General features: G+C 56.3%; 1 protein-coding gene across 4 annotated transcripts in view; it reads right to left on the bottom strand.

Moving 5' to 3' along the window:
• LRRN1 (leucine rich repeat neuronal 1) overlaps nucleotides 1-18,951 on the bottom strand; it is a 47,878-nt gene that overhangs the window by 13,143 nt on the left and 15,784 nt on the right. For 3 of the 4 annotated variants that reach the window (XM_070391408.1, XM_070391409.1, XM_070391410.1), the window contains exon 2: nucleotides 15,184-18,686. In XM_070391408.1, the coding sequence (XP_070247509.1) occupies nucleotides 16,290-18,443 (2,154 nt within the window). In that variant the 5' untranslated portion in view covers nucleotides 18,444-18,686 and the 3' untranslated portion in view covers nucleotides 15,184-16,289. Of the gene's footprint in view, nucleotides 1-15,183; nucleotides 18,687-18,951 lie in introns of those variants that run through there. The other variant, XR_011468108.1, reaches the window with a different exon arrangement.

The following is an 18,951-nucleotide window of genomic DNA, read 5'->3' on the forward strand; positions in this document are numbered from 1 at the left end:
AGCTCCCGTTTCACAGGCAGAGGCCTGCACATCGGGGCTGGGAATGCATTGGGGTCGAGTCTGTCATGTTGTTATTGCCGTGATTCCCGGCCGATAAACCCCAACAGCAGGGTCTGTGGGTGAGCCGGGGCTGCCGGAGCCCCAGAGCTGGTGAGGAATGGGCCCTCACAGCCCGACCGCCTGGCTCCAAGCTCGGGAGCGAGGATCACGCCTCACTCAGTCTCTGCAGGAATCCGCCTCCTCGGCTGGAAGTGCAGGGTGAGGCCGGGCCTCGAGGAGGCCTGCCAAGCCCGAGACCCTTCTCCCAGACACGCTGTTTCAGGCATGAAATGGACCCGTCGTTCGTAACGCAGCTGCACTCACCTCGGCTTCTAGCAAACACCGCTCCGTTTCCTGGAGGGAGCCTTCGCCTTCACTCTTCCCCGGCAGAATCTGGGGGGAGATGGGAGGAGGGGAGGAGGAGGAGGCAGGGGACCCAGGACCAAGCTGGGCTCACAGTTCATTCTTGGGTCACAGTGCTTGGCTCAGGCCTTCGATCCTGACCTTCAGGGAAAACATGGACTCAGGACTCTGGCTTTGCACTTGAACCCGGGAGGGGGTGGGCAGTCCCCTCGTTGGTGGCAGTCACCCAGGTGCCACTGGGGACACTGGGGATTAGCCAACAGGACAGAGCAGAGCCCAGAGGACACAGGACCGGGTCCCGGTGATGTTTGGTTGTCCCCTGAAGCCACCCCACCTGAAGCCCGGCCTCGGTGAGCCCCTGGGTTCCCTTTTTGGGGTTCAGTTTTTGGTTACTGGCCACCACACGCAAAGATGCGATTATGATTCTTTTTCTTTTGGCACAAAGCTTCCGAAATCTTACTGAACAAGCAATTTCTTCCCGGTCAGGCCCGGCCAGCGGGCATCAGGCCTTGAATCATCCCTAATGATCGTGGGAGATCCATGATAAGAGTGGACGAAAAGGCACCTCATTCATCACGTGATAAATATCAGCTAAGTGGCACGAGGAGACTTCAGGACTCCCTCCTGCCAGGTTTCCGGCCACTCGTGAGCCTGCAGAAGATGCTAATGGCTCATGGTCAGTGTGCGGTTCAGGGCCGGGATGTCTGTGGCTTCCCTGGCCACTTGCTGCTGTCCCCTCCGTCTCTCGTAATTGCATTTGAACTTCGAAGCCAAACATCATTTCGATTCAGACAATGTGAATTGATGGGATGAATCATCAGTGTGCTTTTACATGAGCCATTATATTTCCTTGAGTCCCAGAGTTTTAGGGCTGGGAGAGACCTTCAGAGAACCCAGCCCCCCTCATTTAGTTGGCGGGGGTTGGTGGAGATGTTGGTAGAGGCTTGAGGCTGTGAGGGCTGGAACGAAGGTCTCCTGACCTCCAGCCGAGAGGACTTTTCCGCAGGGCCTCCCCTGACCGGTGCTGCCGTGTGCCATGAATACCAACGAGGAAAGCCTGAGAGGCCTGGTGAGAGGGCAAGACCTTGTGATGAAAATCCATCTCCCTCAGCGGCTCATTCTCATTCCTGCCACCTCTGTGCTTTTTCCCGGTTCAGGCTCAAGGTCGGACGGATGCCGCAGGAGCCGATCCAGCTGGGAAACCCACCCGGAAGTTCAGACAAGGTAGGAGACAGCGCAGGCGCCTTTCCCCAGGGAGGAAGGACTTTGGCACGGGTTTTGGTGCCCAGAAAAGAGTGATCACGAGTCGCAGAGGATTCTGGAGTTTTCTTTGTAGTCGGTCAATCCATAGTTCCGCCGGGCAGTCTGCAAGAACTGTCATTTGTCTTTAACTCCCGAGCATAAGATGACAATTATTCATTACACTCCGTAAGTGTGTCTGTTTCTTCATTTCACGATCCCTTGTGCACCAAGATTTCTTTCTTTCTTTTTTTCTGAATTTCATTTTGTCCGGGTTTATTGAGAAAGAATTGACATGCGTGACGGTGTAAGGGTAAGGCACACAGCACAGTGGCTTTGGTCATACACTGTGAGATGATGACATGAGAAGTTAACGCCCTCATGAAGATGAAGGCAAAGAAAAAGTGTTCTCCTGTGATGAGAGCTCTGGGGATCTGCTCTCCTAAGAACTTTCCTGTGTGCCCCGCAGCAGCGTTAGCTGTGGGCACCAGGCTGTGCGTTACCTCCTGAGGCCTCATTTGTCCGGTAGCTGGAATCTGTGCCTTTTCACCACCTCCTCCAGTGGCCCCTCCTCTCACCACCCCCCCTCGTTTGGTGGACTCTTTTTTTAATTAGGTTCTACATGTAAGTGAGATCATACAGTATTTGTCTTCTGTCTGACTTCTCTCATCTAGCATAATGCCCTCAAGTTCATCCACGTTGTGACAAATGGTAGGATTTCCTCATTTCTTTATGGCTGAATAACAGTCCATTGTGTAGGGTGTGTGTGTGTGTGTGTGTGTGTGTGTGTGTGTGTGTAGCACAGCTTCTCTAGCCATTCATCCATTGATGGGCACCTATGTTGTTCCTACATCTTGGCTATTGTAGGTAAGGCTGCACTGATCCGGGGGTGCACCCAGGCTTGAATTGGCGATAAGGGAGAAGACACATTTACTGTGGGGCCACTGAGCTCATTGTATACTGAAGCCACTCAGCCGTGAGTAGACGGCAGCCACTTGGTCCTCAGCTGATTCCCCATTGAGGGTTCGGGCCCTCCCCCTTCCCTGCCCCCCTGCCCACCCTGGGGAACTGAATTTGTACGCTGTTGTCAGTGATGAGCCAGAAATGAGAGATCCGAGGAGAATTAGAAGGGGGTTGATGGGAGACTTCGAAGCTCGGCTCCTGCTCTGGATTTATGGGGACACCTTTTTGAAGGTGGCTTTCCCGCTAGCGGGGTACATCCCCAAGGTTGGCTGGCTGGCCTCTCGGGGGCGGGGGCAGGAGGGACATTGGCAGACGCCGCCCCTTGGAGACGGGCATGCGTGAATGACGGCCCTTTCCCGTGGTCTCTGGAAATTGTGACTCACGCTGCGACCCCGCAGGGAACGTGTGGGTTCCAGCCCTCGCTAGCAAGGCCGTGCCATGAGCATGTGCAGTGACCGGGCCATGTCAGAGCGGCAGGTCCCGGAGGAGGAGCCGCGAGGGGGGAGGTCCGACGACGCCCAGCGCCACTTTTCCCACATGAGATGACCTGGAGGTGGTGTCTCTTTTTGTTGAGAGACTAAGTAAGTAAATAATACGATTGACCCCGGTGGACTTTTTTTTTTTTTTAAGCAAAGGTGGTGATCTCGGGATCCAGTTCTATTGCATGAAAACACTCCTGGGAGCTCCGAGTGCCTTTTAGAAAATGTTGAGTCCCTGTAAAAAGTTCTGTGAAGCCAGAAGACAAGCTCCCCAGTCGCAGCTAGCAATAAGGCCCTTTTATGGACTCACAGTGGGAAAGGTGAATGGACCAGCGCACGGCCGGTTTAGTGTCTCGGCTCTTTGTAAAGCTGCCCAGGGTCCAGAAAGGAACTGGCCCCTGGAGCCACCGCTGGGGCGGAAGGAGGGGCAGGGCGGGTGGCCGGTGACCAGAGTTGGCAGGGATACCGAGGAAAAAGCCCTCCGGAGCAGAGCTCCGGCAGAACCGCTGCCACAGGCCAGCACCTCGGCAGCAGCCCTCCGGGACAGCGGAGGAGGGAGGAGAGCGGATCATAGGCCCCGGTCACACGAATCGGCAGGCGTAAGGCCAGCTCTCCCTGAGCACCCGAACCTCCAAAGCATTTCGGGGCCCACTTCCTACCAGACGAGTCCCACCAGAGCCGGCCTCCATCTGGTGTCTGTGTGTTTGTGTCGACCCAAATGTGAGCACTTCTCCTAAGGACCCTTCATTCTGAAGGTTAAGGAAGGAAGGCAACCTTCAACAGATACTTACCGAGCCTCTGTTGGGTGGCAGACTTTATGGCTTCAAACCCAGAAATGCTGTTTATTGAGCAACGACTCTGTGGCCGGGCACGGTGTTAAATTAGTCCCATGAACACAGCCCCAGCCCTCCGGGAGCGTCAGTCTATGGGAGAGACAGACGGTCAGGGAATGTATGAGTCCGCACTCCACCCTTTTCTGTGGCAGAGTGATGTTCCCCTGTACAAACACACCCGCTTCCTTTACCATTCAGCAATCCGATGGGCATTTGGGTTGTTTCCAGTTGCTGACCATCGTGAATAATGTCCCTAGGAACTTCCATGTGTAAGTGTTTGTGGGCATGTGTTTTCCCTTCTCCTGGGCACGTGCCTAGGAGCGGAATTGCTGGGTCGTAGGGTGGCTCTGTGTTACCTTTCTGAGGACCTGCCAGACGGTTCCCGCAGCAGCTGCACCACTTCATATCCCCGCCAGCAATATTTCAGTTTCTCCATCGCCTCACCGACACCTGTTATTGCTTATTCTCCCTTCAGCCAGGGTGTTCTCCCCTGGACACACACCAGCGTCTCACTCTAATGCCGCCACTGCAGGCGTGCGTGGAAGTGAAGAGGGACACAGAAGGGGCAGCTGGGACAGGTGGAAAGTGCTGAGGAACGTCAGGGGACCCTCTTGGGCACCAACTCACTGGTCAGAGGATGACACCTAGTGTTGGGGCTGTTTCCTTACAGCCTGTGTTTCCGTTATGGACAGGGCCCTAGAGCGACCTTCCCCAGGGTTTTTTTTAGAATATTTGTATAGTCTCCTGTGTGATTCTAGTATAAATTGAAATCCTTCACTTCCCCTGGACGGGCTCTGTAGATGTTTGTAAGCGGCCTTTTGCCTTTTCTTTGATGCTTGGATGCTAAACGTTGTAGCGGTCACTGTGATGGTGGGGTGTGTCAATGACACTAACACAACCCCTGGTCCTCATTTGGGCCTTTCCCAGTGATAACAGGCAAGGCCGTTGACCTCAGACTTCCCAGAACCCCTGGCAAGAAGGTACCGGACGAGGATGCGTTCCACAGAGAAACGCGTCAAAGGCTGGTTCTGTCCCTCGTCCAGTAACACTCCTTGCTGCCATGTGGTGATGGATCGTCATGCAGTGGACGGGGTGTCTGGCTCGGGGAGGGGCTCAGGAGACAGGGTGCCGTTTGGCCACATGGTGAGGCTGTCAGTTTCCACCCCACCACTCGGCTGATGCTACCAGCGTGTGGGGAGGCTGCCGAGATCTGCATTTTCTGCATCTCAAGGTTGCAACTTGCAGGTGAGCAGGGCAGTGGCTCTGACAGAAATGGCTTACACTTTTTATGCTTTTAAATTTTGCTATAAATTAGATATACAGGAAAGTTGCAAGAATAATACAGAAAATCCCCAGAGACCTTTACCCAGATCTTTCAAGCAATAACATTTTACTACATTCGTTTTACTCTCTCTCTTTCTCTTCCTCTGTGTGTCCCTGGACTGTTTTAAGAATACATTGTCAGCCTGGCTGGTGTGGCTCAGTTGGTTGAGTGTCACTGATGATTTGATCCCCAGTCAGGGCACATGCCTGGGTTGTGGGCTCGACCCCCAGTAGGGGGTGTGCAGAAGGCAGCCAATCGATGTTTATCTCTCATCAATGTTCCTCTCTCTCTCTCCCCCCCTTTGTAAGATCAATGAAAACACGTCTAAAAATAAAAAAAAGACATTGTCAGAAGTGTAAGGTGTTATGGTCAGTGGTCCTTGCCCTGCTCACCTAGAAGATGTGGCCTTGTCGTGATGAGATAAGTAACATTCGCTGGCATTCCTGAGCCCATCGTCTCTGTCCTCGCTGCGCCCCAGGATGCTTGAGTATTGAGTAGAGTTCCCAACCCTGCGACGGAGCCCGGATCTCACATCAAGGAGCTGGGTGTCAGCCTGGCTCAGTAGCTGTACAACCTTAGAGAAATCATTTTACTTTTCTTGGCTTCAGACCACATCTGGAATGTTAAAGATTTGCAGTCACGGATCCTCCTTCATTCCTTCCAGAACAGTCTTCACGAGTCTTTGGTGTCCTTGGGATATTTAAGTAACGAATCTTCCTGGAGAGGGCGCGTGATGACGCTCGGCCGCGTAATAAATGCCCCGCGCCGTGGCCTGGCTGCGTTCGAGTGGGAGAGGCCGCTCATGGGGGGCTGTTGGCTCGCCGGCTCCGCTGCTGCTGCTGTGGAGGAGGAAGGAGCCAAGTGGAGCTCAGCAAAGCTATCGCGTGTGGCCTGCCGTGTGCTTGACTGCTCACATGGGAGCTGTTATACATTTAGGCAAACAAACTTGATGTTGGGAAGTTTTCTGCTTGGAACAGGTAAGCCCTTTTGCTGAGTTTGGTCTCTCGCCAAATACAATAGGGTTGAGTTGGTTTATTTCCGACACCCCGGGCACGTGTGGGCTCTGAAATGACACTGGGGGGTGGAGTGAGCCGCCTCCTGGACCCAGCCGACCAGGTGTCTGAGCTCAGCTGCAGCGCCACCCACAGCGGCCTGGCTCCAGACACCGGCCAGCGCCCTTCCTGGCCATAAACGGAGGCAACGAGGCTCGAGCCTCCCTGGCCTCCCAGAGGCGCTGCTGTGATGCAGGGAGATGCTGGCTGCAGACCGCTGGGAGGCGTCTGCTGGGGTGGGGGGGGGTGGGGGCGGGGAGTTAGCTGCAGGGCCTGCACCAGGGGCTGCTTCCGTCAGTATCAGCATGACCCGGGGCTACTGTGGATAGACACGCGGGGGAAGGAATAGACCACCCCCCTCTCCCACACCGGCTCTTCTCATCTCAGCACTTCCATTGGCCTCACTGCACTTGCCTGAAGTGCTCCCAGCCCTGGAGGCGAACGTGGCGAGGGCCGTGGGGATGCGTGCTGTGACCACCACGGGCCCCAGATGACCCCGCCTGTGCGGGATTGGCTTTTGCTTCTGTCCAGTTTCAAAGAGGAGGCAGTCTCCGTGTTAGACCTCCCAACTGCCCAGCTGTGAGGACTGGTCGCCTGTCCCTCCAGCCTCCTGCGTCCTGGGGCCCACAGCCTGCGATGGAGCAAAGCCTTGGTGGGGGGGTGGGGGGTGGGGGTGGGGTGGGGGGGGCTTTCTCTTAACTGATACCTCCAGGCGCTAATGCAGCTGACACCAGCGCACTTTTGTTCCCGAGGCTGCGGTCTTCTTCCGGTTTCTGTGTGACGAGGCCTGTTTTGGGTATGAACTTTGGATATTTGTTCTGTGGGCGTTGATCGCTTTGTCTTCCGTTGACGGTGTGGTTCTCACCCATCAGAGCCCTTCCCAGGCCCCCACCACTCACAGGGGAACTCGAGCAAAGGTCGGCTGTCCCTCCGGCTGTCAGTTCCCTCCCTTCACATTTCAGGCCGGAGTGGTGGTCGAGAGCAGGGACCTGGGATTGCGTGCCCGAGCCTGCCCCTGGGTGACCTTGGCAAATGCTCTGCCCTGTGAGCCTCAAAGGGGAACGGGGAGCGCAGCGGACCTGCCTCTGGGTCCTTGTGAAGATTCCACATCCGGGAGGCTCCCTAAAGGCTGAGGGCTCATCGAACTACTTCCCGGGGCGCCCCTCATGCACATTTAAAAAATGTATTTTTATTGATTTCAGAGCGGAAGGGAGAGGGAGAGGGAGAGCTAGAGATATCAGTGATGAGAGAGCCACCCACTGGGGATTGAGCCAGCAACATGGGCCCGTGCCATGACCGGGAATCGAACTATGACCTCCTGGTTCATAGGTCGGTGTTCAACCACTGAGCCACGCTGGCCGGGCCCATCATGTACGTTTTTGTTCAGACTTCTCCTCACTCTCTTCCTCATTCACAAGTCCAGCCGTTCCTCATTCCCTCGCTCCACGCCGTCTCCTCTCCTCTGACTCCCCACAGAAGTGCCTGCTTCCTGCTCTCCAGCTGAGAGCCCTCCTGCTCTGCACCCCAACAGTTCCTCTGTGGCGAGTGGCGGGCACTTAAATCAAGGGTCCTCTTCTGACTCCACTCAGGCGGCCGAGACCTGGAGGCTCCTCCTGCCCCCGTGGGCCTGAGAGGAGGTGGTGCCCTGACCATGTGGTTGGCCCTCGCTGGAACCCTGCCCAGCACACAGTACACGCTCAGTAAATACTTTTCCAGGCATTTCAGGTGATCTGGAACTTTATTTATAACATTCGCATTTTGCCTGGAAGTCAAGAAGATCCTTTGTGGGAACTGTCTTAGGAAATGATCCATCCCAGTAAGCCCATCGCCGGGGAGGGTCAAACTCATCAGGGTTCCCCGGCCCCATGTCTCCGACAGAAGCCTGGCTTCCTGCTGATTGACATTCCGAGGAGGCGTGTGGAGTGAGGCCTGTAGCCCGAGCTCTGAGCCGGAGACGTGGGGACGTGTCGGCTGAATTTATAGCCGTGAATTTAAGTGGGTTTTGAGGATTCTGGATGTGAGAGCCGGGTCTCTCCAGATTAATTTTTCTCTCCGTGGCAGCCATCCTGCTGAGCCAGGGCCCGGGTTAACGCGTCCGCACGGGAGCGGCGTGCTCTGGCATTTGAAGGGATGGCGATGGATGGTGTCTGTCTGGACATAGTGCTTGGCCACACGATGGCGGGGAAAAGACCAGGTCCCCTGTGTTTTGAAAACAAAATGCCTTTTTTTCAGGAAGAGAAGACATGGGCTTGGGAGGGGCAGCCTGTGGATGGCTGAGCACGAGGGTCCGGGCAGGGGCTGGGCTGCAGCAGAGGGAGCCCACACGTTAGAGCAGCTGAAGCAAGACTTTCACAGTCAGACAGCGTCTGACACGGCCACTCCTCCTCCACGGCCGAGGGCAGGGGCCGCAGGCATTACCTGGCGATGCAGGTGGGACAATTTGGGGGAAAACTTACTTTTTCCCATTTCTTCCTCTTTTTAAAAAAAATATTTTTATTGATTTCAGCGTGGAAGGGAGAGAGAGAGAGAGACAGACAGACATCAATGAGAAAGAATCATTGCCCTGAGTGGGAATCGAACTGTGACCTCCTGGTTCATGGTTGACGCTCAACCACTGAGCCACGCTGCCGGGCCGTCTTTCCATTTCTGACATTCAGGAGACCCGAGTTCCAGTCTCAGCTCCTCCACCCCCGGGAGCTCTCAGCCACGTCGATACCTTTCCCTGGCCTCAGTGTCTCCCTCTGCAAAGGAGGGGCTTGAGCTCTGTGGTGTGTGAAGGTTTCTGCACCTCTCCTTTGTCTCGGCCCCGAGGAGACCCGCAGAGGCGGCCCCGCTGGGGACCAGAACTGGTTGCAGGTCACGGGGAAGAATGTGCCCCACGCGGAGTCCGTCAGACCACGGCTCCTGCCGTGCCTCCCCCCGAGCAAGCCTCCCCTGCACACGCAGGGCTGCCAGGGGCTGAGTCGTGTTCCCCCAAACGTGTATGATGACGTCCTGACCCCAGGACCGCAGAATGTGCCTGTATTTGGAGGTAGGACTTCTAAAGAGGTAGTGAAATGAAAATGAGGACATTAGGGTGGGCCCTAGTCTGATCAGACAGAACCTACTGTGAGCAGATATCACTGTTACAATCGGGAGAAGAAATGCCATTTGTAGGTTGAATGGAAGATGGGACCCAATGCCCACACCGGTCAGAATACATTTGGGTGGGCCCAACCGGTGTGGCTCAGTGGTGGAGCATTGAACTCTGAACCAGGAGGTCACAGTTCAATTCCTGGTCGGGCCACATGCCCCAGTTGTGGGCTCGATCCCCAGTGTGGGGTGTGCAGGAGGCAGCCGATCCATGATTCTCTCTCATCATTGATGTTTCTCTTTCTTCTTCTCCCTTCCTCTCTGAAATCAATAAAAATATATTAAGAACGAAAAAGAATATGTGTTGGTGGCATCGAGCCCTGTTATAAGTGTGCGCTGTTCTAACAGGAGGGTGAATATTCATGGTGTCCTGTTTTCACAGTTTCATGAGTAAAACAGGAGCAGGTTAAACTAACTTGCCCCTTAGAAGACAGGACGTCACCTATTTCACATGAAGGTCTTCACAGATCACAAGGACCCGGGATCCGGCAGAACACCCTCCCCGTCAGGCCCTCTGGCCCTCTGGGAGGCTGTCCGGCCCGAGCTCTGTCTCGGGTGACTTACGGGAAAGTGGAGGTTAGATCGCACGGGCATCGGCACCAGTCTCAGCTCTGGGCGTTGGGGGCAGCACTAGGAACAGATCGGAGGGGGATTAAAATGTGAGACCAGCCTTAACGATGACGAGTGAGCGAGGCGGCACTTGGCACTTTTCCTTTACCCGGAGCCTTGGGGTCAGCCCCGCCCATATGACTAAGCCTCGAAAGGTCCTTGAAAGATGCTCCGGAGGCCAGGAACCTTGCCTTCCCCTCACTCCCCTCTCAGGAGAGATGGAGCCACCCTGCCAGCGAGATCCACAGGTCCCTGGGCCTCCATGCCAGGAGGGCTCAGGGGCCCAGGAGCCGGGCAGCGGGTGTGGGAATCCTAGCCCAGCACCTGTGGCTGTGAACGGCTGCTCCCCCACCTGACGAATGGGGCGCTTCCCGCCCGATTAGTACTGCAGGCTGCCAAGACGGCACGGCCAGGGGCTCCCACAGCCGAGCAGCCACGTGCTCTGCGTAATGTGTGGGATCCACTCTGCCCCCCACCCCCGCCGCCCGCCATGAACTAATTAACTGATCACCGTTTCCTTCTGCAGCTTGTTTGTGTGGAGTTGTTGTCACAAACTTTTTTAAAAAATATATTTTTATTGCCCTGACCAGTTTGTTCAGTGGATAAAGCGTCGGCCTGAGGACTGAAGGGTCCCGGGTTCGATTCCAGTCAAGGGCATGTACCTTGGTTGCGGGCACATCCCCAGTGGGGGGTGTGCAGGAGGCAGCTGGTCGATGTTTCTCTCTCATCGATGTTTCTAACTCTCTATCCCTCTCCCTTCCTCTCTGTAAAAAATCAATACAATATATTTTTTTAAAAAAATATATTTTTATTGATTTCAGAGAGGAAGGGAGAGGGAGAGAGAGAGAAAATCAATGACGAGAGAGAATCATGGATCGGCTGCCTCCTGCACACCCCACACTGGGGATGGAGCCCACAGCCTGGGTCTCTGCCCTGCCAGGGAATCCAACTGTGACCTCCTGGTTCCTAGGTGGGCGCTCAGCCGCTGCGCCACGCCGGCCGGCGTCACAGACGTTGAGTCGTCACCCTTTCCTTTCCTTTCTTCCACTCGCTGCTGTTTCCACGTCTCCATCTCGGGGTGGGGTCTCATGGACCCCGTGTGCTGAGCCGTGGTGCTCCCCCTTTGCTCCATCCCCCCGTCTGTGCCAAGTGCCAAGGGCACTCTTGGGCTGTTCTACCTTTTGATCTGGATTTCGCTTGCAGACCATTTGACCGTTGAAAACCAGGCCCCTCGGTTGCACAGGCCCCGAGCTCCAGGTCTGCCTCCCCAGCGGTGGGTTCGGGAAGGTGCTGGCACCTCGAGGCTGAGTATCCACTTTTCTCCTCGCCCCTCACCCGAGGACAGTGGTGCGCACCTCCCAGGGCGCAGGAGGACGACGTGTAAATGATCCGTGTGAAGCTCCTGGCCGGGGGCTAGAGACACGGTGATGGGTTTCTAGGAGTAAGCGTTTTCATGTTATTTTATTTCCGTGTAGATGCCGTACAATGTTGAATTAGTTCCAGGGGTACAGCATAGTGATTCGGTATTTTTGAACCTTACAATGCGGTCACCCACTAGTTCTAGCAGTCACCTGTCACCGTGCAAACGTGTCTCAGTGTTATTGATGAGACATGTTCCTCCCTCTCGACTTTCAAAAGCCACCATAGTAGGTGGCTTACCTCTCCCCCATGACCAGCCTCTTCGGTTTCTTCGATGCATTCAAATGCTACTTAATTCAGGACAGCTCCCTTCCGAGGATGAAAGGTGCCTTGTCCGTTTAATCTCGGGGGGTGGGGCGGGGCGAGGAAGGCCCCGCAGAGGGGAGAGCAGGGCCTGGCCTCACTCGGCGTGCCCACAGCCACCCGCTCAGGTGCCTGTTCTGGCTCCGCTTCCCAGGGTGTGTATGTACCGGACACAGGGGCGTGTCGGGGGCCAGCGCACTTGTTACACACAGTACACCCTTCAGTGCCGCTCGTTTCCAGGATCTCAGATGCCACCCTCTCAGCTTCCCGATTATACGAACGTCGCTTTTTCCCATTTACGCGTTGGAGTTGAGCATTGAGTTGGTCACTCGTTTTACGCAGCCTCCCCTGGTTTGCTGCTGAGGAAAGAAGGAGGCTAACCTCCCCCGGAAATGGTTATGAAGGTTATTTCCTGAGCACGAGCGAGGGGAGAGTATAGGGAGTTTAGCCTGATGGCCCTGGCCCATGTGGCTCAGGTGGTTGCAACGAAGAGTCACCCCTTCAATTCCAGGTCAGGGCACAGGCCCAGGGTTGCAGGCTGGATCCCCGGTAGGAGGAGCTGATGCATATTTCTCTCTCTCTCTCTGTCTCTCTCTTCCTCTCTCTCTTCCTGTCTCTCCCTCTTTCCCTCTCTCTAAAATCAATAGCCTGAGGTGGACAGTTTCAGTGTGCCCCTCAGATGCCCAGCAAATAACGCTTCTGAAGGGAGAGAGGAAATTGTGTCTTAGGCCAGGGAGAAGCCTCCGTGTCGTCTCCCACGAGCTGTCCTCCACGGTCACTCTGCCTTCCCCGCATGCCCTCTGACCCCCGGCCTCCGCCTTTCCGCAGATGGAGGGAGAGGACACTGGAGCGAGGACCCATCCCCCAGGATCTGCAGTACAGAGCCCCCTAGGACATGCCCACGGTCCCTGCCTGTGGGGGTGCCGTGCACTTGACGTTAGCACACTCAGGTCTCCGAGTTCTGCACGGACCCCATGCAGTTCTTGCTGTTCCCTGTGCTGGCCGCGCCATCTGCTTATTCTCACCTGGGTTCCCGCCGTGGGTCCAGACGGGAGCGCGCTGGGGCCGGGAGGAGGCGGAAAGGGAAGGCACCTCCCTCCCAGGTCGGACAGGCCCCGCAGAGACTCCAGCGGACTCATTCCCGCTCTGGGTGGCGAGTCTAACACCCGCCTCTAGAGAAGCATTTCCCTCCAGCTAATCCCTTGTGAATATTAACAAAGAAATTCTCTTTGCAGCAGGCGAGAGGGAAGGAAGCGAGCAGAGGAGACGCATCCGCTGTGGGCAGGAGGCGTGGGGAGTGGCCAGGTTCCGTGTCAATGACTAGGAAGGCAGGAGGCATGGAGTTCCGGGCTCCGAGGAGGAGAAGGAAATGCGGGAAGATGGATGCGGGGGTGGGAAGCAAGCTCCCAGCAGGCATCGGGTGTGGGGTCCCCAGCGAAGAAATGGACGACTGGACAGATAAACACCCAACGGTGGGCGAGAGAATAACGGAGGCTGGGCCTGTTGGTTTGAGGAATGGTGACCGTTCCTCTCTTAACCCCACAGTCCGACGAGAAAAGCGGACAAACATCGCGTTTACTTCGGTGGTCACGACATCTGTTGACTTGGTCATGAACTAATGGGCACATTTGGGAATGCCCATTTTAAAAGACACGGCTCCAAAAATAACGTTGTCACCTCAGGTTGGACAGCCGGGAGCAGCGGGGAGAAGGGAAATTAGAGAGTGACTGTGTTCGTCGCCTCCCTGGGGAAGGTGCAGCCGCCGCCATCAGCCAGGACTGCTCTGATGTGGCATCGCCTGGTCTAACTCACCGAGTTAAATGAAGCGCAGACGAGGGCGTGCGTGGCGAGGGGGAAGAGCACCCTGCCATCTTGCTTTCTAGCAACCAAAACCCAACCAATTAGCACAGACGAGGGAAAAATCAGCTACGATATTGTATTAGAGGAGAAGGAGTTAGGAGAGATGTTTCTCCCCAAAACTGGCCTTGCGCGAGGTAGTGACGACCCTGGAGGGAAGTGGCTGCTCTCCTCCAGCGCCTCCCTGGCATCTGAGTGCCCACTCTGCTCGGTGAATGTGGTCTGAGGGCGCCCCTCCCTGCCCGGCCCGAGCTGCAGGTCGCTCCCCTCCTCCTCCTCGTGCAGCTCAGCGGGAGTTTGGCGGGTGGCTCTCTGCTCTCTGCAGATATTTGAAGACAAGAACCCGCACAGGAATCCCCCCAAAGTCGCCCCAAGCAGCTCCGATTCTGTGTCCCCACCTGGCGTTCCCGGGGCAGTACCACCGGGGGCAGTATCGCCTGGTGCTGGAACTGACCCGAGCTGAGGCACCGAGGATGGAGCATGTTCGGGAGCAGGGTTAGGTGAGCTGGGCGTGGAACTGCCGGACCCCTGCCGTGGGCGGCGGGCAGGGGGTCTGACCTGGCCGGTCCCACTCTTCCCTCCCTGGCCCAGGCTTTCCTCACCAACAAAGGACGGCCATGGGGAGAGATGCTTCGAGCTCAGGCACTCGTGGTCTTGAAAGCCATGGTCTGCCTTTCTAAGTGAGTCATGGGACAAGGAATTGACTAAAGAAAGAAACCCGCCCGGCCAGCATGGCTCCGTGATTGAGCATCGACCTATGAACCAGGAGGTCATGGTTTGATTCCCTGTCAGGGCACATGCCTGGGTTGCATGTTCAATCCCCAGTAGGGGGCGTGCAGGAGGCAGCCGATCAATGATTCTCTCTCATTATTGATGTTTCCATCTCTCCCTTCCTCTCTGAAATCATATATATATATTAAAGAAAGAAACCCTCCAGCCAGCCTCGCCCTCGCTTCTTCCTGCCTTTCCCTGGTTGAGCTCAGTGGCACCTGCTCGCGCTCACTCTTCTCCCAGCTCAGGCTCCTGGTGCGACTGCCTGCAGGCCTGGCGGCAGGTGCCATTGGGAACAGCCTTACCGTGCTCCTCCGCTTTATCAGTCTCGTTTCCAATGAGTCCTTTCGCCTCTAATTACACTGTGAAGTCCACCCCACCCCCGGTGGAACCGGCCTCCTACCTAAATCCGCCTCCTGTTCTGTTTCTCACACACATTTCCCAGGAAACACCTAATCCTGCGAAAGCCTCTCTCTCTCTCTCTGGTACTTGGATGGAACATGCCAGCTGCCCAGAAGCCGCTCTGTTTTCTGCCCATCACCTGCAGGGGTCTCCACACCCAGATGGGCTAATATGGGTCTAAGCAGATAGACAGCTGTTAGCAAAGGAACAGCACAGACTGCATCTGGAATACTACTAACTGTGATTGGCACTCCGCCGGGGCGCGTGGCTACTACTGTAATATCAGATTTTAACAAACCCTTACAGAGAAGGAATGAGACAGCCTACGCATCTCTCTCTCCCCCCCTTTCTCTCTCTCTTCCCCCCTCCTTCCCTCCCTCTCCCTCTCCCCATATATATCTCCATCCGTGCTTAGTTATGCATAGGATACAGCAATACACCTTTTTTCTTCATATGAACTGTTTCCTCCATTGGATCTGGTCAGTAATATTTAAAATATAGAAATCCTGTCCATTAAAACATCTGCATCAAAATAGATATTTCTTCCCCTACAAAAAGACTTCAAAACTCTTCAGGGCTCAGTTTTGAAAAGCATCATGTGGTAGCCGGTTTATCTGGGCGGTTGGTTTGAGGGGCATGAAAAATAGCACGCTGCCACTAGCAAGAACTACGGGATCCGTTATTGCAAGTGTTCTAAAAAATCAGAACAAAACTAATTTATTAGAGTCCTGTCTTCACTGTACACCACATGTTGGTGAGTGAAACACACCAAAGGTATTGTCTTTTTCTTTCAAAAGTGTCTACTAAAGATAAAAAGAAGAAGGTAACAAGTAACATGTGGTTTGTTACATTAAAAAAACCTGATATAGAACGTGTTTCTATTGCCTGTTAGCTTGGCCTAAGCCTCTTTAACGATTGATTACAAAAAGAAATGTCCGTGTTCAAAGGCAAACATTCAAGTCAGTGGATACAAGGTTACAGTGCAGTCAACTAACACCATTCAAAGCAGGTAACAGTCTAGCCGTGGTCACTTGAGTTGAAAGTCTGTGGGCCAAGTGGCTGCCAAGGGTCCACGCTGCTCCTCAACCACGTGGCCGCTTTTGGGAGGACGCGGTGCTTTCTGCCGATGGCTTCGGAAGACGGGGTCACGCTGCCGGCCACGGCACAGGGGAACCCCAGCCCGCCACTGATCATTGCATGGAGCATGGTCGTTAAAACAGCATCATTGAGTTTAGCAGGACAACTAAAACCAAAGAATAATCATAATAAAATCATAATCATAAGAATGGTAAGAATAAAAACCGAACACACTCCGGAAGCCCAGGCTCGCTGCGATACGCTCCACTAAGAAAACAAACAAAAAAACACAAAAAACTGAGATGGCCACCCGGCCCCTCCGCTCTGCCCCAAGTCCAAAATACAAAAGTCTCCCACGTGTCACTTTTGCAGAATAAAGCAAAAGCATCTTTGTGCTCCTCGCTGCCAGAGCAGCGTCTCCCCGGCGTTACCACATGTAATAGCTCCTGGACGTGTCCACCTGGGCGGGCTTGGCCTCCGCGGCCCCATCCTTGTCCTTCTCGGGGTCCCCTTCCCAGAGGTTGATGAGCGGGGGGTACAGCTCGTTGAGCGGGATCGACGAGGTCTTCTGCATGTACTTTTTCAACGAGTGGTGGTAGTTTTTCCTCTTGAACCTTTTGGCGACGTACACGGCCGTGGACGCGAGGCTGACGACGGCGAACATGGAGCCCATGACGGCGGCCAGGGCCGTGCTGGCGTCCTGGTCGGAGAGGTCCAGGGCGAAGGCGGCCGTTTTGGTGGTGACGTTGACACAGGACCGCTGCGTCTGCTGGTGGACGTTGGACACGGTGAGGCACACCTCGTAGTCGGTGGACGGCTGCAGGTGCGTGAGGTTGTACTCGTGGACGTCCACGGGCACCCGGGCCGTGTAGGTGATGTGCGGGTTGTCGACCTTCATGGTGGCCGAGGACCACTTGAGATTCGACGTCATGACGTTGGAGGTCACTTTCCAGGACACGAGGATGGAGTGGGACTCTGTCTGCTTCACGTACATTTTCAGCACCTGGGCCCCGTCCAGGAGGGTCCCGTTGACCTTCACCGTGACCACGCGCGTGTCGGCGCCTTCCACGTTCTGGGCCACGCAGGTGTACCTCCCGGAATCTTCCGTGCGGACGTTGGGGATCTCCAAGGTGCCCTCACTACTCAGCGTGTACCTGTCGGAGAGCGTGTCCCCGGTTATCTTCCTCCCCAGGGGTGTGACCCAGTAGATCTCGGGCTCCGGCTCAGCCAGGGCCCGGCAGTCCAAGAGCACCGTGGCGCCGAGCTCCGCGCTCAGGTGGCCGGGGAAGGCGTCGTGGGCGATCATGGGGAGGCAGCGCTCGCCGGAGTCCCGGGCCAGCGCGTCCTTCACCGGCTGCCCCCGCAGCTCGGGCGGCGCGGCGCAAAGCATGGACAGCGGCTCCATGAAGCGGATGCTGGTCGTGTTGGCGGCCACCCAGCGGAGGACGCAGTCGCACCGCAGCGGGTTGCTGTGGATGCCGATCTCACGCAGGTTGGGGAGCGACTCCACGGTGGCCCGGTACACGGCGTGGAGGGCGTTGTTGTTCAGCATGAGGCTCTCCAGCGCGGGCACGCCGCGGAAGGCCCGGCGGTGGACGTAGGAGAGCTTGGGGTTGTTGGTGGCCTCCAGCTTGGTGAGCTCGGGCAGGTTGTCGAGGGCATAGCGGTCCATGGACACCAGCTCCCCCATGTTGTTGAGCCCCAGCTCCTTCAGCCGGAGCATGTTCCGGAAGTCCCCCTCCTGGATTTTGTGGATGGGGTTCTTATTGAGGTCGAGGAACTTCAAATTGGGGACTTTCTGCAGGGCCAGCTGGGGGACCTTGACCAGCCTGTTGTCGTAAAAGGACAGGCTCTCCAGGCTGTCCAGGCCCACCAGCGCGTTCCCGGGCACGTCGGTGAGGCACATGCCCGCCAGCACCAAGCTCCGCAGGTTCGCGAGGGGCCGGAAGTTCATGTCCAGGATGCCGACCACGGGGTTCTCGCCGATCATGAGGATCTCCAGGTTGGGCGTGGCCTCGAACCAGCGGCTGTCGATCACCCTGAGCCTGTTGGAGTTGAGGTGCAGCCGCAGCAGGTTGCGCAGGCCGGCGAAGGCGCGCGCCGAGATGGCGCGGATCTGGTTGTGGTTGATGTAGAGCTCCTGCAGGCTGCCCAGGTCCTGCAGGCAGCGGTCGGGCAGCTCGGCGATCTGGTTCTCCTCCAGGTGCAGCGTGGTGAGCCGGCTCAGGTTGGCCAGCCCCACCTCGCGGATGCTGCTGAAGTTGTTCTGCGAGACGTCGAGCTCCGTCAGGTTGCAGAGCTGCTGCAGCTCGTCGGCCGTGGCCGCAATGCTGTTGCTCTGCAGCAGCAGCACCTGCGTGTCGCTGGACAGGTTGCCGGGGATGCGGGTGAGGCGCAGGTCGTTGCAGTCCACGGTGGTGGCCTCACGGTAGGTGGACTGTGGGGTGAACCAGGGCCGGACCTCGCACACGCACAGCTGCGGGCACTCGCCACTCTGCAGGGAGGACCCGGCGAGGGAGGCCAGCAGCAAGCCCAGCGCCAGGCCGGACGCCGCCGCCGGAGCAGGTCGCATCCTGGCCATGCCGCCCGCCACTGAGCCGGCCCGCCCTGCCCGCGCACCTCTCAGCAGCTGGCGAACGCCCCGGAGTGACCCACGAACATTCAAGCAAAATCTCGGTGGCGCGGCAGAGAGTTCTGGAGCCCGCAGGATGGTTCTCAGGAGTTTTTGGAGGCCAGGACGCCAGAGCCTCAGCTGTGGCTCTCCATCCCGGGCTTGCCCACGGCCGGCACAGGGCTCTCGGCCTGATCCAATCTGCAGGTGCGCCTGGAATGCAAGTGGGACAGACATTACATTTATCCCGACACCCTCCATCCCAGCCTTTCTCTGTCTGCTGAGCAGGCACAGACCCTCCAAACGTAACAGCAGGATGTTCCACGCAGCTCAGCAAGCTCTGAGTTGCAGGCACTTTGACTATAGTCACTGCGCTAACCTGGTTCCCCTTTACAGTTAAATTGGGACTGCTCATGTTATTGGGTAAAATCATCATCATCATCGCGCACACACACACACACTCTCACACGCACACGCA

The sequence above is a fragment of the Myotis yumanensis genome, unplaced genomic scaffold (assembly GCF_028538775.1).
Source record: "Myotis yumanensis isolate MYYU_CA2020_CCGP unplaced genomic scaffold, mMyoYum1.0.hap1 SCAF_14, whole genome shotgun sequence".
Classification (NCBI taxonomy): Eukaryota; Metazoa; Chordata; class Mammalia; order Chiroptera; family Vespertilionidae; genus Myotis; species Myotis yumanensis.